This window comes from Semicossyphus pulcher, unplaced genomic scaffold, assembly GCF_022749685.1.
Source record: "Semicossyphus pulcher isolate SPU_LCO1_2020_fin unplaced genomic scaffold, fSemPul1.0.p SCAF_12, whole genome shotgun sequence".
Taxonomy (NCBI): domain Eukaryota; kingdom Metazoa; phylum Chordata; class Actinopteri; order Labriformes; family Labridae; genus Semicossyphus; species Semicossyphus pulcher.
In genome coordinates this window covers 19275225-19290089 of record NW_027211626.1, presented here as the reverse complement: position 1 = coordinate 19290089, position 14865 = coordinate 19275225, and the positions used below count along the sequence as shown (strand labels likewise).

At 43.1% G+C, this 14865-nt stretch overlaps 1 protein-coding gene across 1 annotated transcript in view; it reads left to right on the top strand.

Moving 5' to 3' along the window:
* The window catches only part of LOC138588213 (pro-neuregulin-3, membrane-bound isoform), a 405775-nt gene that overhangs the window by 358147 nt on the left and 32763 nt on the right, over nucleotides 1–14865 (top strand). The window contains exon 4 of the mRNA XM_069658163.1: nucleotides 3793–3816. Coding sequence (XP_069514264.1) covers nucleotides 3793–3816 — 24 coding nt within the window. The remainder of the gene's footprint in view (nucleotides 1–3792; nucleotides 3817–14865) is intronic.

Genomic DNA, 14865 nt, shown 5'->3' with positions numbered 1-14865 from the left:
TGCTTTTTTTTCATCTCAGTTCCTGTATGGTGTGTGGTTTACATGCAGAAATGATTGCTAACTTCAAGGACATTTCAGTGGGCTTTACAGTCCATTTATGTGAGCATCAGTGTACACAAACATCACAGTTACAGAATGGTAAATGGTATGTACTTATATAGCACTTTTCTAGTTTTGCAACCACTCAACGTGCTTTCACACTGCATGTCACATTCATACTCGCACTCACACACTGACGCAACGTAAAGGGCCTAACTGTCAATCACTCATCCCATTCACTCACCGTTGGCTATGCCACCAGGAGTCATTTGGGGTTCAGTGTTTTGCCCAAGGACACTTTGACATGTAGACTGAGGGAGCTGGGAATCAAACCTCTAATCTTTCGATTGAAAGACGGCCGACTCTACCACAAACCACAGCCACCCCAAGTCCTTTAAATGATCTAACAAAATATGCATATAATAAAGAAGTACCAAACAATTTCAACAAAATTATCTCCAACATTAAAACATTAAATGTACAATATTTAAATTCCGTTAACTTAATGCATCAGTAATAATGATCTGCAGATTTAGAAACATTTACATTTGGGAGAATTATTTTATTCCATTCTGCCTTGTGCATCATTTTACACTAATATCCCCGTCTTTATGTTGGGATCTCTCCTGTAGTATTTTCCATTTAGATCTGTGGATTTTAAATGCAGCACTTGTAGTCTTTATGTATTCTCACAATGTATTCGTACTTAATTAAAGGATCTTAACACGCCTTCCACCGCTGTTAAAGTCAAACCTTCACTCTCAGAGGACATATGTCAATCCTAGGTTTTAAATTGAGCAAGCCCTTCTTTTACCTCAAAACCATCACTTTACTTTCCTCCACATTTTTTCTCAGTCAGAATAACTTCCTCCTGTTGCGCCTCCCTTTGTTAAACCCTTTGTGACCAATTTCTGGAAAGGTCCCAGCCTGTTTTGGATTCAGATATGGCATCTGCAGAGGCATCTGTAGACCAGCTTAATGACTCAAAGGCCATCAGCTCCCACAGAACACATTTAACACATGACACGTGCTGGGCCCTTCCATCTAAAGTGGTTTACAGCAGCAGCTGTGCATACATCTTGAGTATGTGTGGCCCCAATGGGAACTGAAGCTCATATCCTGACATTGCTGGAGCTGATATATGCTGTACCCACCGAGCTACACAGAAAATGAAATCCCTAACCTTGGCAGCTTTAGTGCAAGGCTCTTCTCATTGAGCTCCATGGGAAATTGAGTTTCTAGCTCTGGCAGTGGCAGCACTTATAGCTCTACCCAAAGGGTTACAAGGCCTGCAGAATTTCAGAGGATAGATCACACTGACATTTTCTTTTGGCTCCGTGGAGGTCAATAGGGTCACCAAGGATAAACTGTCTTGGTTAAGTTATAATCGTATATCTTCTATTTTATATATTTTTAAAATGAAAAAAGTACATATTATGGTTTTAACCCATCTATGTCATCTAAGGTTTTCAAAAGAGTTATACATTTCCAGCCTGGTGGAGTTTCTTTGAGTACGACAGTCAAACTAGATGTGTCCAAAGCTTTCATGTGAGAGTAGCATTTATCTTGTCCATCTCCTGCTGTCCTGCACCACAGGTATCTTTGAAGGGAGAAATCAAGAAGGCGGAGGAGAAAAGGTCTCCGGGTCATTGGTAAAGTGAAAAATGATCCGCTTACACCCGTGCTAACATTCTCGGAAAAAGATTGGGGGCAGATTGGACGGAGCTTTTTCGCATTAGAAAAGACCAGCTCACCCACTCTGAGATGTAGGGCAGGGCCACTCAGGAGATAAAGTCACTGTCAGACACCACTGACACCACAGACAGCACTTCAGCACTTCCTCTAGATTATCCTGTAGGCAGTGAGAAGGACGTTTGCAGTCTTATAGAGGTCAGGAAAGTTATGGTAGCAAGGATCCTGTTTAAAACCAGCTCTTTAATGATGCATTAATTAGACCATTTATTGTTTTATTCAAGAAAGTTAGGAGTATATTTTTAGGGTTAAAACAATAGGAAGGAATCCACCATTCTGGACTTTAAAACGCATTAAATCAGTCAAAAAGATGTTAATATTGCATTCCTGCAGTTGCACGGCATTGCACTACAGTGTTCAATTTTAGGACAACCTTGCAGCGATACTCTGTCCTCCCACTTGTCCACAAAAATGTGGCTTTAGTGTCCAAACACGAGCTGTTTGTGAAACCAATATGACCTCCGACCTCGTTTCCTTAATGTGTGTTACACAGCAGAGCGCACACAAGCTCTCACATTTATTCTGCTCAGACATCCAGGAGACGCAGGCCAGTGTGTAGTTCAAGTGCGTGTGTTTGCGTGTGTGCAAACACCTATACTTCTCTCCTTGTCAGATCTAACTTGAGTTGAAGGGTTTGAGAGTGCGGGCCGCTACTAGCGTAACACACATGCATCTCTGACCCAGCTGTTGAGTTGCATTATGGGTAGTTTAGAAACCAGGCTTTGACATAAAAGAAGAAGGTTTGGAATAAAAAACAACTATTAAATCTTAAAGGGCCAGTGCCATGCTATTATGGGGAGCTAATGTTATTATGGTAGAAAAATGCAATTTCACTCTGTGGGCGCTATCCGCTTCTCCAATGGGCCCTGAGAAAAAAGGCCAGGGAGCTCGCTAAACTACACTTCCTGAATCTAGGACGCCCGCCTACATGTCTCGATCAAAATCATCAGGTTTGCAATGTAGACTGCAGACATGAAGACTTTTGAGACGATCTACCGGTATATTCTCGTTGTATTTCGGATTCTGTACCGCTCTGAGTCATTGCCTGCAGGGAAAACGGTAGTATTTCACTCCAGCATCTCCTCCTTTCAGATGAAGGGGCGCAATGCACGCTGGGAGTTGTAGGAATGTAGAAAGGGCGAAACCACGAGCTGTTTGTACAACTTTCTCCACAGCTATGGCGACAATTTCAAATATTATTGATTCTATTGATTACAGAGAACACCAGCTTTGACTGACAGTGACCCCTTTTTCCAGGGGCGAATTGCTCCTTTAAGAGCCTGCATTTTTAGCTGTTTATATGGGTTCAACAATGCTGAAGGTGCTATAGGAGGCTGGTGCAGCGTAACATTAAATTGTTTAAGGTTCTTTATACACTGTAAGGTCTTGTGCATTAAGGTCACATGCAACAGGATTGTTTTTTGTGTGCATACTTTGACACTTCTTACTTGTGAAGACTTGGCATTGATAATAGGGACCACTACTGGCAAGACACCCCTGCTGTCAGCCCTTGAGATGCATTGTGGGTAATCAAAACACAAGGTTTTAAGAAGAAGGAGAAGCTGTGCAATAAAACAGAAGAAGCACGTTTTTTTGAAGCCCTCTGTGGGGCATAGTGGCCTCATTCGTTAATGCTAGTATCTGACTTTAAAACTGTTTGAGAAATGAAGGTGAAAATCAGGTCAAGGTTCATTACAGAGTCAGGGAAAGCCTCATCATCATCACAGAGGGTCCTAATACAGAAGGGCAAGTGTGTATCCATATGTGTGTGTCTTTCTTGTATCATTACGAGCATGTGCCTCCTGACTCCATGTGACAGCGGATAAAATATGCATACAGCAGCTTCAGTGAAAGAACAAGTCAGTAATGATCTGGCTATTCGCTGTGACACAATGCTAACGCACACTGTTCTTAATAATAACTCCTTTTCTCTCCCTCTCTTCTCCCCCTCCCCTCTCTCTCTCTCTCCCCCCCTCTCCTCCGTGCTGCCTGGAACGACAGATCACTTGGGCATCGAGTTTATGGGTAAGGAAGCTTTTCTTGTCTCTCATCTGCACGGGTCACGACTGTAAACATCACAGGGTTTCACATTAGATCGACACTGTGCCGTGTGATTACTTACATACAGTACATGCATCGTTTGTGACACCCAGACGCGGACGTCGGTAATCGCATATGGCAGCGGTATATCAGCGGCCACGGGGACAACAAAGACAAATGGCATCAATATGAGTGCTCATTCCTATATTCACACCCATCAACCTTTCTCTGTGCACACGCTGCACTGCATTTCTTTGAAGTATTAGCCACTGTCTTTATCACTCTCTCCTCTCTCTGCACACATGTATTTACTTCCATCTCCATCTTTATGCTCTCTCTCTCTCTCTTTCCTTTCGCGCTCTCCCTCTCTTTCTCTCACAATTGCTTATGAAGTGTCCCTTCAGAATACCAATGTGCTGCAGTCTCCTTGGAAACAGTGAGAACAGAGAGGCAGGCAGGGGTACAGTGAGGGAGTTTTTATGATGTTGGCACTGTTAACAAATGCACTCCTCATTAGTACGTGTGTGTGTGTGCGCACATGCATGGCACATGTTCAAGAGCGTGTTTCTGGAGTGCTTAGCGGTCGCCGATGTGAGTGAGATGAGATTCTTTCAGTGATGGTGTGTTGAATGTCCGTGTGTGTGCGTTCCTGCGAGGCTGCGCAGGGAGGATGCCAGCGGCTCCTCCTCGTCATTGCCAGGCCTCCTCTCTCTCCTGTTCTTGGCGCCTCTAACAGGCTCTGTGTCAGGTATCACAGCTGAGGAGCTCTAGTTAACGCCGTGCATCCTTGTTGTTAACTAGAGCCCCCCTTTTACTTTCTCGATTGGTATAATTTGGGCCCTTTCCACACAGACAGATTGAAAAGCAATGGATCATCTGGGAAATTGGCCTCCCCCAGGTTTGACATTGCTGCTTCTATGTTGTCAAAGTGAAATTTCACAGGAACAAGCAACGCCGTGCCTCTTTTTTTCCTGCTGCGTGACGGCTGCATTTGCAGTCAGACGAACAAAAGCTTTTTTCAGGAAACTTGCTGAGACTATGCAAACTTGGCAGTGACAGATGATCTATTCCACAGAGCTATCTCGCAGGTTTTCCCATTTATATTCAGTGAGAGGTTTTATGCCTCGGCAACATTGTTCAGGCTGCCACTTTTTTTTTTCTTTGCCTTGCTAACGTCTCTAGTCCTGCCAATGTCTTCCCCAGCATTGTGTTAAGCAGTGCGCGGATAGATAAGCACCTCCCACACTCAACCCTGGTTTGTCAAAGTGTGCGGCTTTGAAAGCTGTTTCTCTGTAGAAAATACAACGAAATACACCGAAATACGACTATTAAAGATTTGTGTTATTAATCAAATTCAGCAATCACATGAAAAGTGGGTAAGTTATGAAAAGAAAAAAAACACAACCTCATTTGGAGGCCTAAAATGTGGAACTAGATAACGAATGATGCCATATCCTTTATTGGCAGATTTACTCTTAAAGAATAAAAGCTGCTGGGAGGACGGATCCAGATTTAATAAACACATATGAGAAAGTTAATTTAAGTAAGTCAACAATACCAAATGCTGATTTATGTTGGAAGGCTATGTCTGGAAAGTTGAGTTCAGAGTGAAACAGGCAGAGATGTGGACTTGAGACGTGGTGACTTGGACTCGAGTCGGCTCGAGTCACTGTTTTGATGACTTGCGACTTGACTTGACAAAAAATAAATGACTTGAGACTCGACTTGACTTGAGGCATGATGACTATGTATGTGTGCAGCGCAAACTGGGAATCATGATATATATATACGACTGTCATGATTGGCTGTCAGTCAAACTCCTCGCTATGGCAACACGCAACATCAAAGCCCCCAGCTACCTGATGTTTTTTCTCCAAAGAGAAGCCTCATCAGTTGTACTCGTTAAACCTCAATACGGTCTCAGACCAGACCATCATCATGGCTGCGTCTGTGCCATGATAATACAGATACAATTCATTGTCATACCTTTTCAACAGGTTATATAAATTGGGCAATAATATAATTATTACCATTAATATTACTAATACCCTGTTATTTTCTCTTTATAAAGACCGGATACTACAGGAAAGAGTGCTGGATCTTGGGTGGCTCAACTTGACCTGACATAACCTGTGACTTGACTTGCCTTGACTTGCCCAAGAAAAAATGACCCGAGACCTGCTTGAGACTTGGACTAAATTACTTGAGACCTACTTGGGACTTGGTGACTTGGTGACTTGGTCACAACATTGGAAACAGGATTGGCAGAAAATGTGTGAGGAGGATTTGTGTTATAACAAAGAGGATTACAGTGATTCAGAGAATGTGTAAGGGTCAGAGAGACAAAGCCCATTGTGCGCTCAGTGCAGTTGCTTAAGCTTCCATGGCGCTTTATGACCTATACTGCAGCCAGTCAGCAGGGGGCGCTCCACATTTTAGGCTTCAAGTTTAGGGAGCTGGAGGAGCTTTTCAAATTCATTTTTCAGTTTGCTACACCAGGCAGAAGTAAACAATAACCGCTGCTTCTTTAGCTATAGCGCCCCCTTCTGCTGGAATGCTGCTGCTGTCTGTCACTTCAACTGCCGTTTTTGACGTTCCAGTGCTTTGCATTGTGGGATACAGTAGGCGAGGTAGACTGGTCCGATGCATACTGGAGATTGCGCTTTTGTTTGCATACTGCATACTACATTTTGGCCACATCAGTACATACTGCTAGTATAGTATGGCATTTCGAACACAGCATATGACATACTGTGTTTGGACACATTATTAAGATACGGGGTGCATGAATATGAAAGAAATGTCTGGAGGTTGAGGTCTCTCCACCCAGGGCACCACCCACCCAAGACTAATATTCACACATTCTTCGCTCCAGCCTTCCTCTTTATACATTTTTTATATGGCTGGCCAAAAAGAGGAGACTTTTCTTCTTTTTTTTACTGTATCTAGTCAGTCACTCATGTGTGCATCAATATTTCCATTCCATCAGAGATCACTGAGCTCTGACTGGAAGATGTTCCAGCGGGTTGTAAATCGATGTTGGAGCAAAGTGTTACAGGCAGCTATTTTTTGGGTTGGGATGGATTTTAAGTCATGTTGATTTTCAATTTTCGTCTGGTTGCATTTAAGGTGTGTTTAAGCTGGAAGGAAGCTAAGCAGAGTGAAGATGAATGGACACATCTACATTTGGATGTATCGTGACAGCAGTGATGGGAGAGTGACATTCATGTCATTCGATTGTCTTTCACATGTGGAGCTGAGACAGAGAAGTTTTATTTCACCGCGTTGACTTTGACGACTACGGGATGGAAACTTATCTTGACTGAGAAATATTGGGCCTGTGCTATTCAATGATAAGAAGAGTTACAGGAGGGAAGAGAGACAGACAAGCAGAAATCACTGTGGTGTCTTCCCAGAGATCACTTTTCAATCAAACAGCACAACAAGTTCTGTGCTTGCTGTACTCTCTGTGCACACGGGGGTAGAATAACAGGTTTTTGCTTGAAGAATTACTTGTCAGGTGTCGAGATATCATGCCCCAATTATTGAGGGGTTCAAAATGTCTATGTCACAGATTTGACGGATAAATCGCGAGTGGTTTGCATGCGGTTGCAGTTGATAAAAAGATTCTTGGGCTTTAGTGAAGCTCATTTCTTCATCACCAGAGAATTGTCCCCATTTTTAAGTTTTCTGCATCCAAAAAGTCAAGTTGCATTATTTATAAAGCACCACACGACATAAATTGACCACAGTGACGCACAACGTTCATCGCAACATTACAAATCTGTCGTCTCAGGACAAGTGACACAGAAATAGAAGGCACACTGGGGCGTGAAAAGCCAGTTCTGCATGTCTTTAAAAGTTAGCATGGCCTTTGAAGCTTCCATAGTTCTACAGTGAGAGGGAGGTGGTTACTCGGTACAGTGTCCAACATAGCAACAGCTTTATACTACTTGTGTTTGAGCGTGGACCACAGCCATCAGATTGAGTTTGGATTATCTTTGATGAAGAGGTCACAAAGTACAAATACTTCATAACCCTACTTAAAGCTATAATAAGTAGGATTTTTACTTGCACTTTGTAAACAACACATTCAAACTGGGCCCCTCCTCCTGGGCTCTTCGTCACCAGAAGCTCACTCTCACTCTCTCGTGCGAGCACATGACCACCCCGCCGAGCTAACACCGAAAGCATAACGGTTACCTTTGCGCTAACATGCTAACCGCCAGTTACCGTTGCGCTTGCATGCTAACTGCCGGTTACTAGCTCTTTGCACTCTTTACTTCCACTCAGGTAAAGAATGTGTGTACTTTTAACCATCCCTGTGTAGATAACCAGAAACGCAGAAGACATTTGAGGGGGTCAAAGGTCGGATGTGCAAGATGTGGCACATAAACACATTCAATCCCAGGCTGGATGCTAGTAAAGACCAGTGAGCACGGTGGTGATGTGGTCTTTGTTAGCAGGTGTCTAGCTAACACCAACATACAGTATAATAAGTTACAATACAGTCTCAGAAAGAACTGAAAGTTTGTATGACCTCTTCCAGAGCAAGGCGCAAAAGAGAATGTGTGAGAGGAAGAAAAGAAAGACACAAAGTAAGAAAATTACCAGCTGGAACAGTAGCCGGAGTCACCTGAATATACTCAGCATGTAAATGGGCGAATAAAGCCATCCGAGAAATAGAGGGAAAGGACCGTGACCAGCCAAGAGAGCATGCTTACTCTAGCACAGCAGACCTGCATAAATAAAGGTTTAATCCTCCATCAGCAGTCTGCGCCGCACATGGAAAGTGTAACGCTCAGGGCTGTGAGGAGTCTGCCGGAGAATCCCATCCCGCTCTGCCTGCGTCCTCTGATCTCCCGGCTCTTGTTATGTCATTCCCCTCTTTTATCCGTCTCTGTCAATCTCAGCTGCTCGTGGCGCAGACAGGGAGCTGTGATGTATTAAAACAGAGCTGGTATCGCACCCCACACTGGGAGGTTCACCTCAAGTCCAGTTTGGGCTTTTACTAATCCAGTTGGCCTACATTGTTCTCGTTTAAGGGTCATGAACAGTAACATGACAGCCAGCACATAAAGTAAACCACATATGAAGTATCTAACTCTGTATTGATTAAGTACAGTGTTGTGCAGTTAGACACACGAGATATGATACAGTAAAGGAAAAAAGATAAAGCCTGATGAAATCAATATTGAGCGCAAGGCAATCATGAGGAGATATTGAATACTGTAGAATAATATAATTCAATCCATAATATGAAATAATAAAACAGGTCAGAATGTAACAGTGATTTGGTGGGGACACAAAGCAGATAGGGGGCCTTCTAGTACTTCCTTTTCCTGCTTACTGGTGTACTTTTAAGGGTCCTTATTATATTTTACAGTGAAAAATGTCTTAGATTATGTTATGTACGCCTGTCTACCAATTGGTTACAATGGTTGGTTACATTTCTGCACAGCATCTGTAGAGTCCACCAAGCGTTCTCTCTCATTTCTTTGAGCCCTACGAAGGTTATATCCATAAGTAACTTTATAGAAAAGTTACTTGTTTTGTTTGCATTTACACTATATTCTCTTTATTAGAAGATATTTTTTATTTTGTGCCTCCAGTCCATGATATTTCATCTCTCCTAAGGCTGCAAATATTACCACAACTTGAAACCTTATCGATCTAAAAAAACATCACGCTCAGCTGGGATCGAGTCTAACTATCCGTGTGTTATGCTGCTGTGATAGTTTGTCTGTGTCGCAGTCAGCCAGAACTGACCTTTACCATCATTTATGCAGATTGTGCCTCTATGTCAGGCTTGAACCGATTCCAGCGTGCTGCCACTAAACATTAGATTTTACTGCCCTCAAACTAGAGGCCTCAGTTGAATTCATAATTGTACAAATGCAACACAATTTAATAAACTTTAACCTAATATCTGTGGCAGACCTTGACTGTGTCAGTGTCTGCCAGCAATCTGACGCGTCCATATGTCCAAAACATGAGATAAAAGCCTTGAATGACTCACAGACCTGGCACTGCCTGTCAGTTAAGTAAAGGTTGCATATTCTTATATCGCCGAGATGGAAAATGAAAAGTCACTTCTTAATAAGACAGTTGAAAAGATGTGGTTTTGGATCATTTTAAAGAGCCTGATCCAGTCAGGCCTTATTGACCCGAGGGGCCGAATCACAAACTCTCTGTTTATTTGCGTCTTTGCGATGAAAGAGAGCTTATCATTCAAGTTTTTTTTAGTTGTTGAAATTGTCGGTTAAACTTATTACATTACTTTTTCAGTGGCATCTAGCCATGCAGAAAGTTTAGCCTTTAATTGGCTGGATTTTGAGATCTCGGTGTGTTCTACTGCTTTTTAATACAGTTACTACAAAGGTTTCTACCTTTCCAAATCATGCTGTGACAGTACTGTATTTTTATAACCTCGGTGAAACACTAACGATACTATATACTACATACATTGGCTGTGGTATGTAGTAAGGAGCTGTTCCAATTTATTTTGCAGTACGCTACGCCAGGCACCAGTTTCCGGTTTTGGAAAGCGGAAGTAAACAATAGCCCGCCAATAGTAACCGCTGCTTCTTTAGCTATAGCGCCCCCTTCTGCTGGAATGCTGCTGTCTGCCATTTCAACTGCCTTTGTGATGTTCCAGCGCTTTGCATTGTGGGATACAGTCGGCGAGGCAGAGTGGTCTGATGCATACTGGAGATTTTTTCCGAATCAGTAAGACATCCGGGTATTTTTGGCGTACTGCACATGTTGCTTTTGTTTGCAAACTGCATACTACATTTTGGCCAAATCAGTACGTACTGCTAGTATAGTGTGGCATTTCACCCCTGCGCATCCCCGAGACGGTAAAACATCATCGACATGAGTGAACACAGCATGAGCAGTGGAAACGCGAGGTTATTATCACTGCTACGTTCGTATCCTTAATAGTTGAAATGAAATCCGTGGCGACGGGCTAGTTGTTGTTGTAGCAGCGAAACTAGCATGTTGCGAGACTGCACACAGGCTCATCTGCGCCAATTAGATGCATAGAGGGAAGAAACAGCGGTGCTCTGACAGCAAGGTTTGCTTATTACTGAACAACAACCAGTTTGTAGTTCACAATGTATCGTTCTGTATGGGAAAGATGAGCTGCATCCCTTTAGATTTTAATGCATCAGCAACATGGTGTCACATAACCGCTGTATTGCGGACTGTGGTTACCGTCACAGCTCTGCCCACTGGTCAAAGTTTTACTTTTCACACCTTGGCAGGGCAAAATGTGACACTGACAAGCTATCAGCATTACATGCTTTGGTTTGATAATGCAGTCAAGTAAGCAAAAATGAACATGCATGTCATGTCACAGTCTGTTAAGGTTTATGCAAAATGTTACTCAGTTATATATAGGGGGAAAATATGGTTTGGTTTACTTCCTTTAAAAAAATCTACCTTGAGTATCAACTTTTGTCAAGTTTTGAGATTTCAAAAAAAGGTAGAGCACCCGGGATTTATTCAATAAAACAACAGACAAGGCAAAAAACCCCAAAAGAGCTTAAAGAGTCCAGGTTCAAAATCCAACAGGGTCCAACTTAAAGTCCAACAACACAGGCGAAAAACACAGGAGCCAGGAAGATAATCCACGGTGGTTTCACGATGAAAGACGACGACAAACTAGCAGAGAAGGGTGGGAACACAGTGACTAAACATATACAGGGTAATCAGGGACAGGTGAGACTAATCAGCACAGGTGAAAACAATGAGGGCAGGGCACGCAATCTTAAAGGCGGGAAAACACGCAAAGGCAGGAAGTAAAACAAGACATGAGACACATGGGGCCACGACTTACAAAATGGCTCCTGTGTATCCCTCACACATGGACTTGGCTGCTCTCGCTGCTGCTTCTGGACCTTCGTAAATGTTGCGACGGCTTTTCATGCACAGTTGGGACGCAAAGTGAAACTGACACGCTATTCCTGTCAAAAACCGGCGGCTCTATTACACGCTTTGACATGATACTGGGTTGTCTGATTGTCACTTGTTTGAGTGGAAACATTTCCATTAGCTTCCACTGAATTGTGGTGCAGTCAGAAATCCAGGAGGCAGTTATTTTAAAACATTTTATGTGAGATGCTTCCTTTCTTAAAATTTGGTTGAGTCGACCCTTAAACACAGTTTGACAAATGGATGCATGTAGCTCCCACGTCAGAGAGAGATATCTCTGTGGTGTCTTGTTATCAGTGATAAATGGATTAAAGATTTTGAAGGATCAGCCCTCGTGTTGTGTCAGCCCTTCAGCTGGCAGTATCAGTATGTGTTTGGGTTTTATATTAAACAATAAATAGTACAGTAAAAGCAATAAAAGCTGGAGCCTTAAATCGTTCCTGTGAAAGGGTATTTCACCGCATCACTTATTGATTTCTCTCTTTACAGTCAGCCAACCTGTATGAAAACATGGCTGCTGTAAACACACTCTCAGTGTACAGTATATGACTGCTGTACAGTGGGTCACTGCCACGCCTCTGAAACACCGCCGCTTCCACCTTTAGTGTAAAATATTAATCATATTTCTCAACTGTGTTGCTGTAAATAAGAGAGCGGGACTACTGCCGGGCGCGACTGCAGGTTTAAAGAGGGGAATAAATAGAAGATGTGACCTCTCGGCCGCACAGATGGAACATGAATGTGCCTTTCCTCTCTGCAGCTGTATGATTTATTCACATTAAGAGCGCGTGTTTGTGCATACAGGAGGTGTGTCCAAACAAGGACGTGGGAGGTTGAAGTACTTCTTGACCTTGGCGATAAATTTATGATGGTCTCAGACCAAGCGCGCTGCATGCATAACGCGCCTGACTGTACGCACTGTACCCAACTTCTGCACACAAACTCACGTGTGTGCGTGTGTGTGTGAACTTCTGATATATCTGTGTGACATTTTCACTCAGATCAGTATTTCAAAACAGTCATCCCCTGCTAGAACTGTATTTTTTTGCTAAATCCCTTTCCCCGTCTTTTATCTAAATCCCCAGCATCACCTTTCATTTGAAAATGTCTGTTTCTATCACCTTTTGTTCAGAGTCTCAAGGCAGCATCTATTTTCCATCTCAGTCAACTTGAAAAACACCTCTGCAAAGTGTTTCTCTCCTATTTTTCGGCCTTAAACGAAAATTGCACCTCAAAACGTGGATAAAAAACTTCCATCCATACTCCTCACCTCCAACACTTTCTTCCATCACCCCTTCCGCCCTTCCTTTCACCATGTCTGCCAGATTACGTGCAAAAAAGTACTCTACCAAAACTAAAAGCATTTTCTGCTCTTACGACCTGTCTGCAAGATGTATCGTTTGTCAATGCATTCTAAATTTGTTACAAATTAGATCATTTTCTAATCTTAAAGTAATAATCTGGAAGATTTTCATTTAAATAAATGCCTTTTAAGTCACTATGAGGTAACACAATGGTGATTGAGCTTATGGCTCATTGATGAAAGCCTTCGCAGTATTAGGTGACTGCATCAACCAGCAGTGGTTGGTCTGCCAGAGAGGGTAGGCGGACCTAAGCGGCTGCTTTCCGGTCTCTGCAAGTGTTGCGAGTAAACAGTAATCTACTATGGCTGAACGAACAAAGAAAAGATCAATGACTACGGATACAACTTCAATTAAAGCCGCAAGCGGCGATGAACGGGCCCTCGCACCCGTGGCCACGTTGGGGCTTGTCGCGGCCGCGGGGTGTGCTGCAGACACGGGGTGCACCTCAGAAGCGGGGTGTGCATGAAGCACAGGATGTGCTGTAGCCACAGGCTGTCCACCAGTAGGGGCTGCTGTCAGCATCACCCAAATTCCTATGGAGATCTGTTCAGGCCGAGACTATAATCGTGCATGTGAAATTTGAAGCTGATATAACATTGTATGTGACAGGTAGTACTGGCTCTTACCAGTAGGTGGCGCTAAGAGTATGAGCGAAAAAAAATTCATATGTAGACCTGTGCAGGCCGAGACTGTTATCATGCATGCGAAATAAGGAGCTGATCGGACAATCTATGTCAGAGTTAGTACTGGCTCTTACCAGTAGGTGGCGCTATGACTATGAGCGAAAAATGATTATGTAGAACTGTTCAGTCCGACACTGTAACCATACATAGGAAATTTCAAGCTGATTGAACGTTGTATATGAGAGTTACTACTGGCTCTTACCAGTAGGTGGCACTGTGACTATGAGCGAAAAATGAATATGCAGATGTGTTCAGGGCAGTACCCTCATGAAACCTGTGACATTTGGAGAAAATCAGACAATGTATATGAGAGTTGATACAGGCTCTGCCCAGTAGGTGGCGCTATCAGTATGAGTGAAAAATGTATATGTAGATGTGTTCAGGGCAGTACCCTCATCAAACCTGTGAAATTTGGAGCTGATCGGACAATGTATGTGAGAGTTAGTACTGGCTCTGCCCAGTAGGTGGCGCTATGACTTTGAGTGAAAAATGTATATGTAGATGTGTTCAGGGCGGTACCCTCATCAAACCTGTGAAATTTGGTGGAGATTGGACAATGTATATGAGAGTTGATACAGGCTGTCACCAGTGGGTGGCGCTATAGGATTGGTAAGGAAAGGAGTGTGTAGATCTGTTCAGGGCGGGACTCTGATCAAGCATGTGAAATTTGGTGCAGACAGGATGAAGTACGGACGAGTTATCAATGCCTAAATGTTATGGCGAGGCATCATGGCGAAGGTTATATTCGTGGCGCCGCCAGGGTCACGCCCTCTGTTGTAACCTGAACAAGTTTTCTCACAAACCTTAATCAAGGTCTTAAGAGTTTCCTGACATGAATTTGAGGTTAATATGTTTTACCACCTTGGAGGAGGGGCTTGTAGAGTAAAACATGTCACTTCCTGTTTCCAGTAGCGGGCGCTAGGCCTGATGGGAAATATTTTCCTGTAATTGTGTTGGGGCTGGGATTCTTGTCTGACATGTGAAATATGAAGAGGATAGAAGACTGTATGTGAGAGTAACAGTGATTTTCATTTTTTGGCATTTTGCCC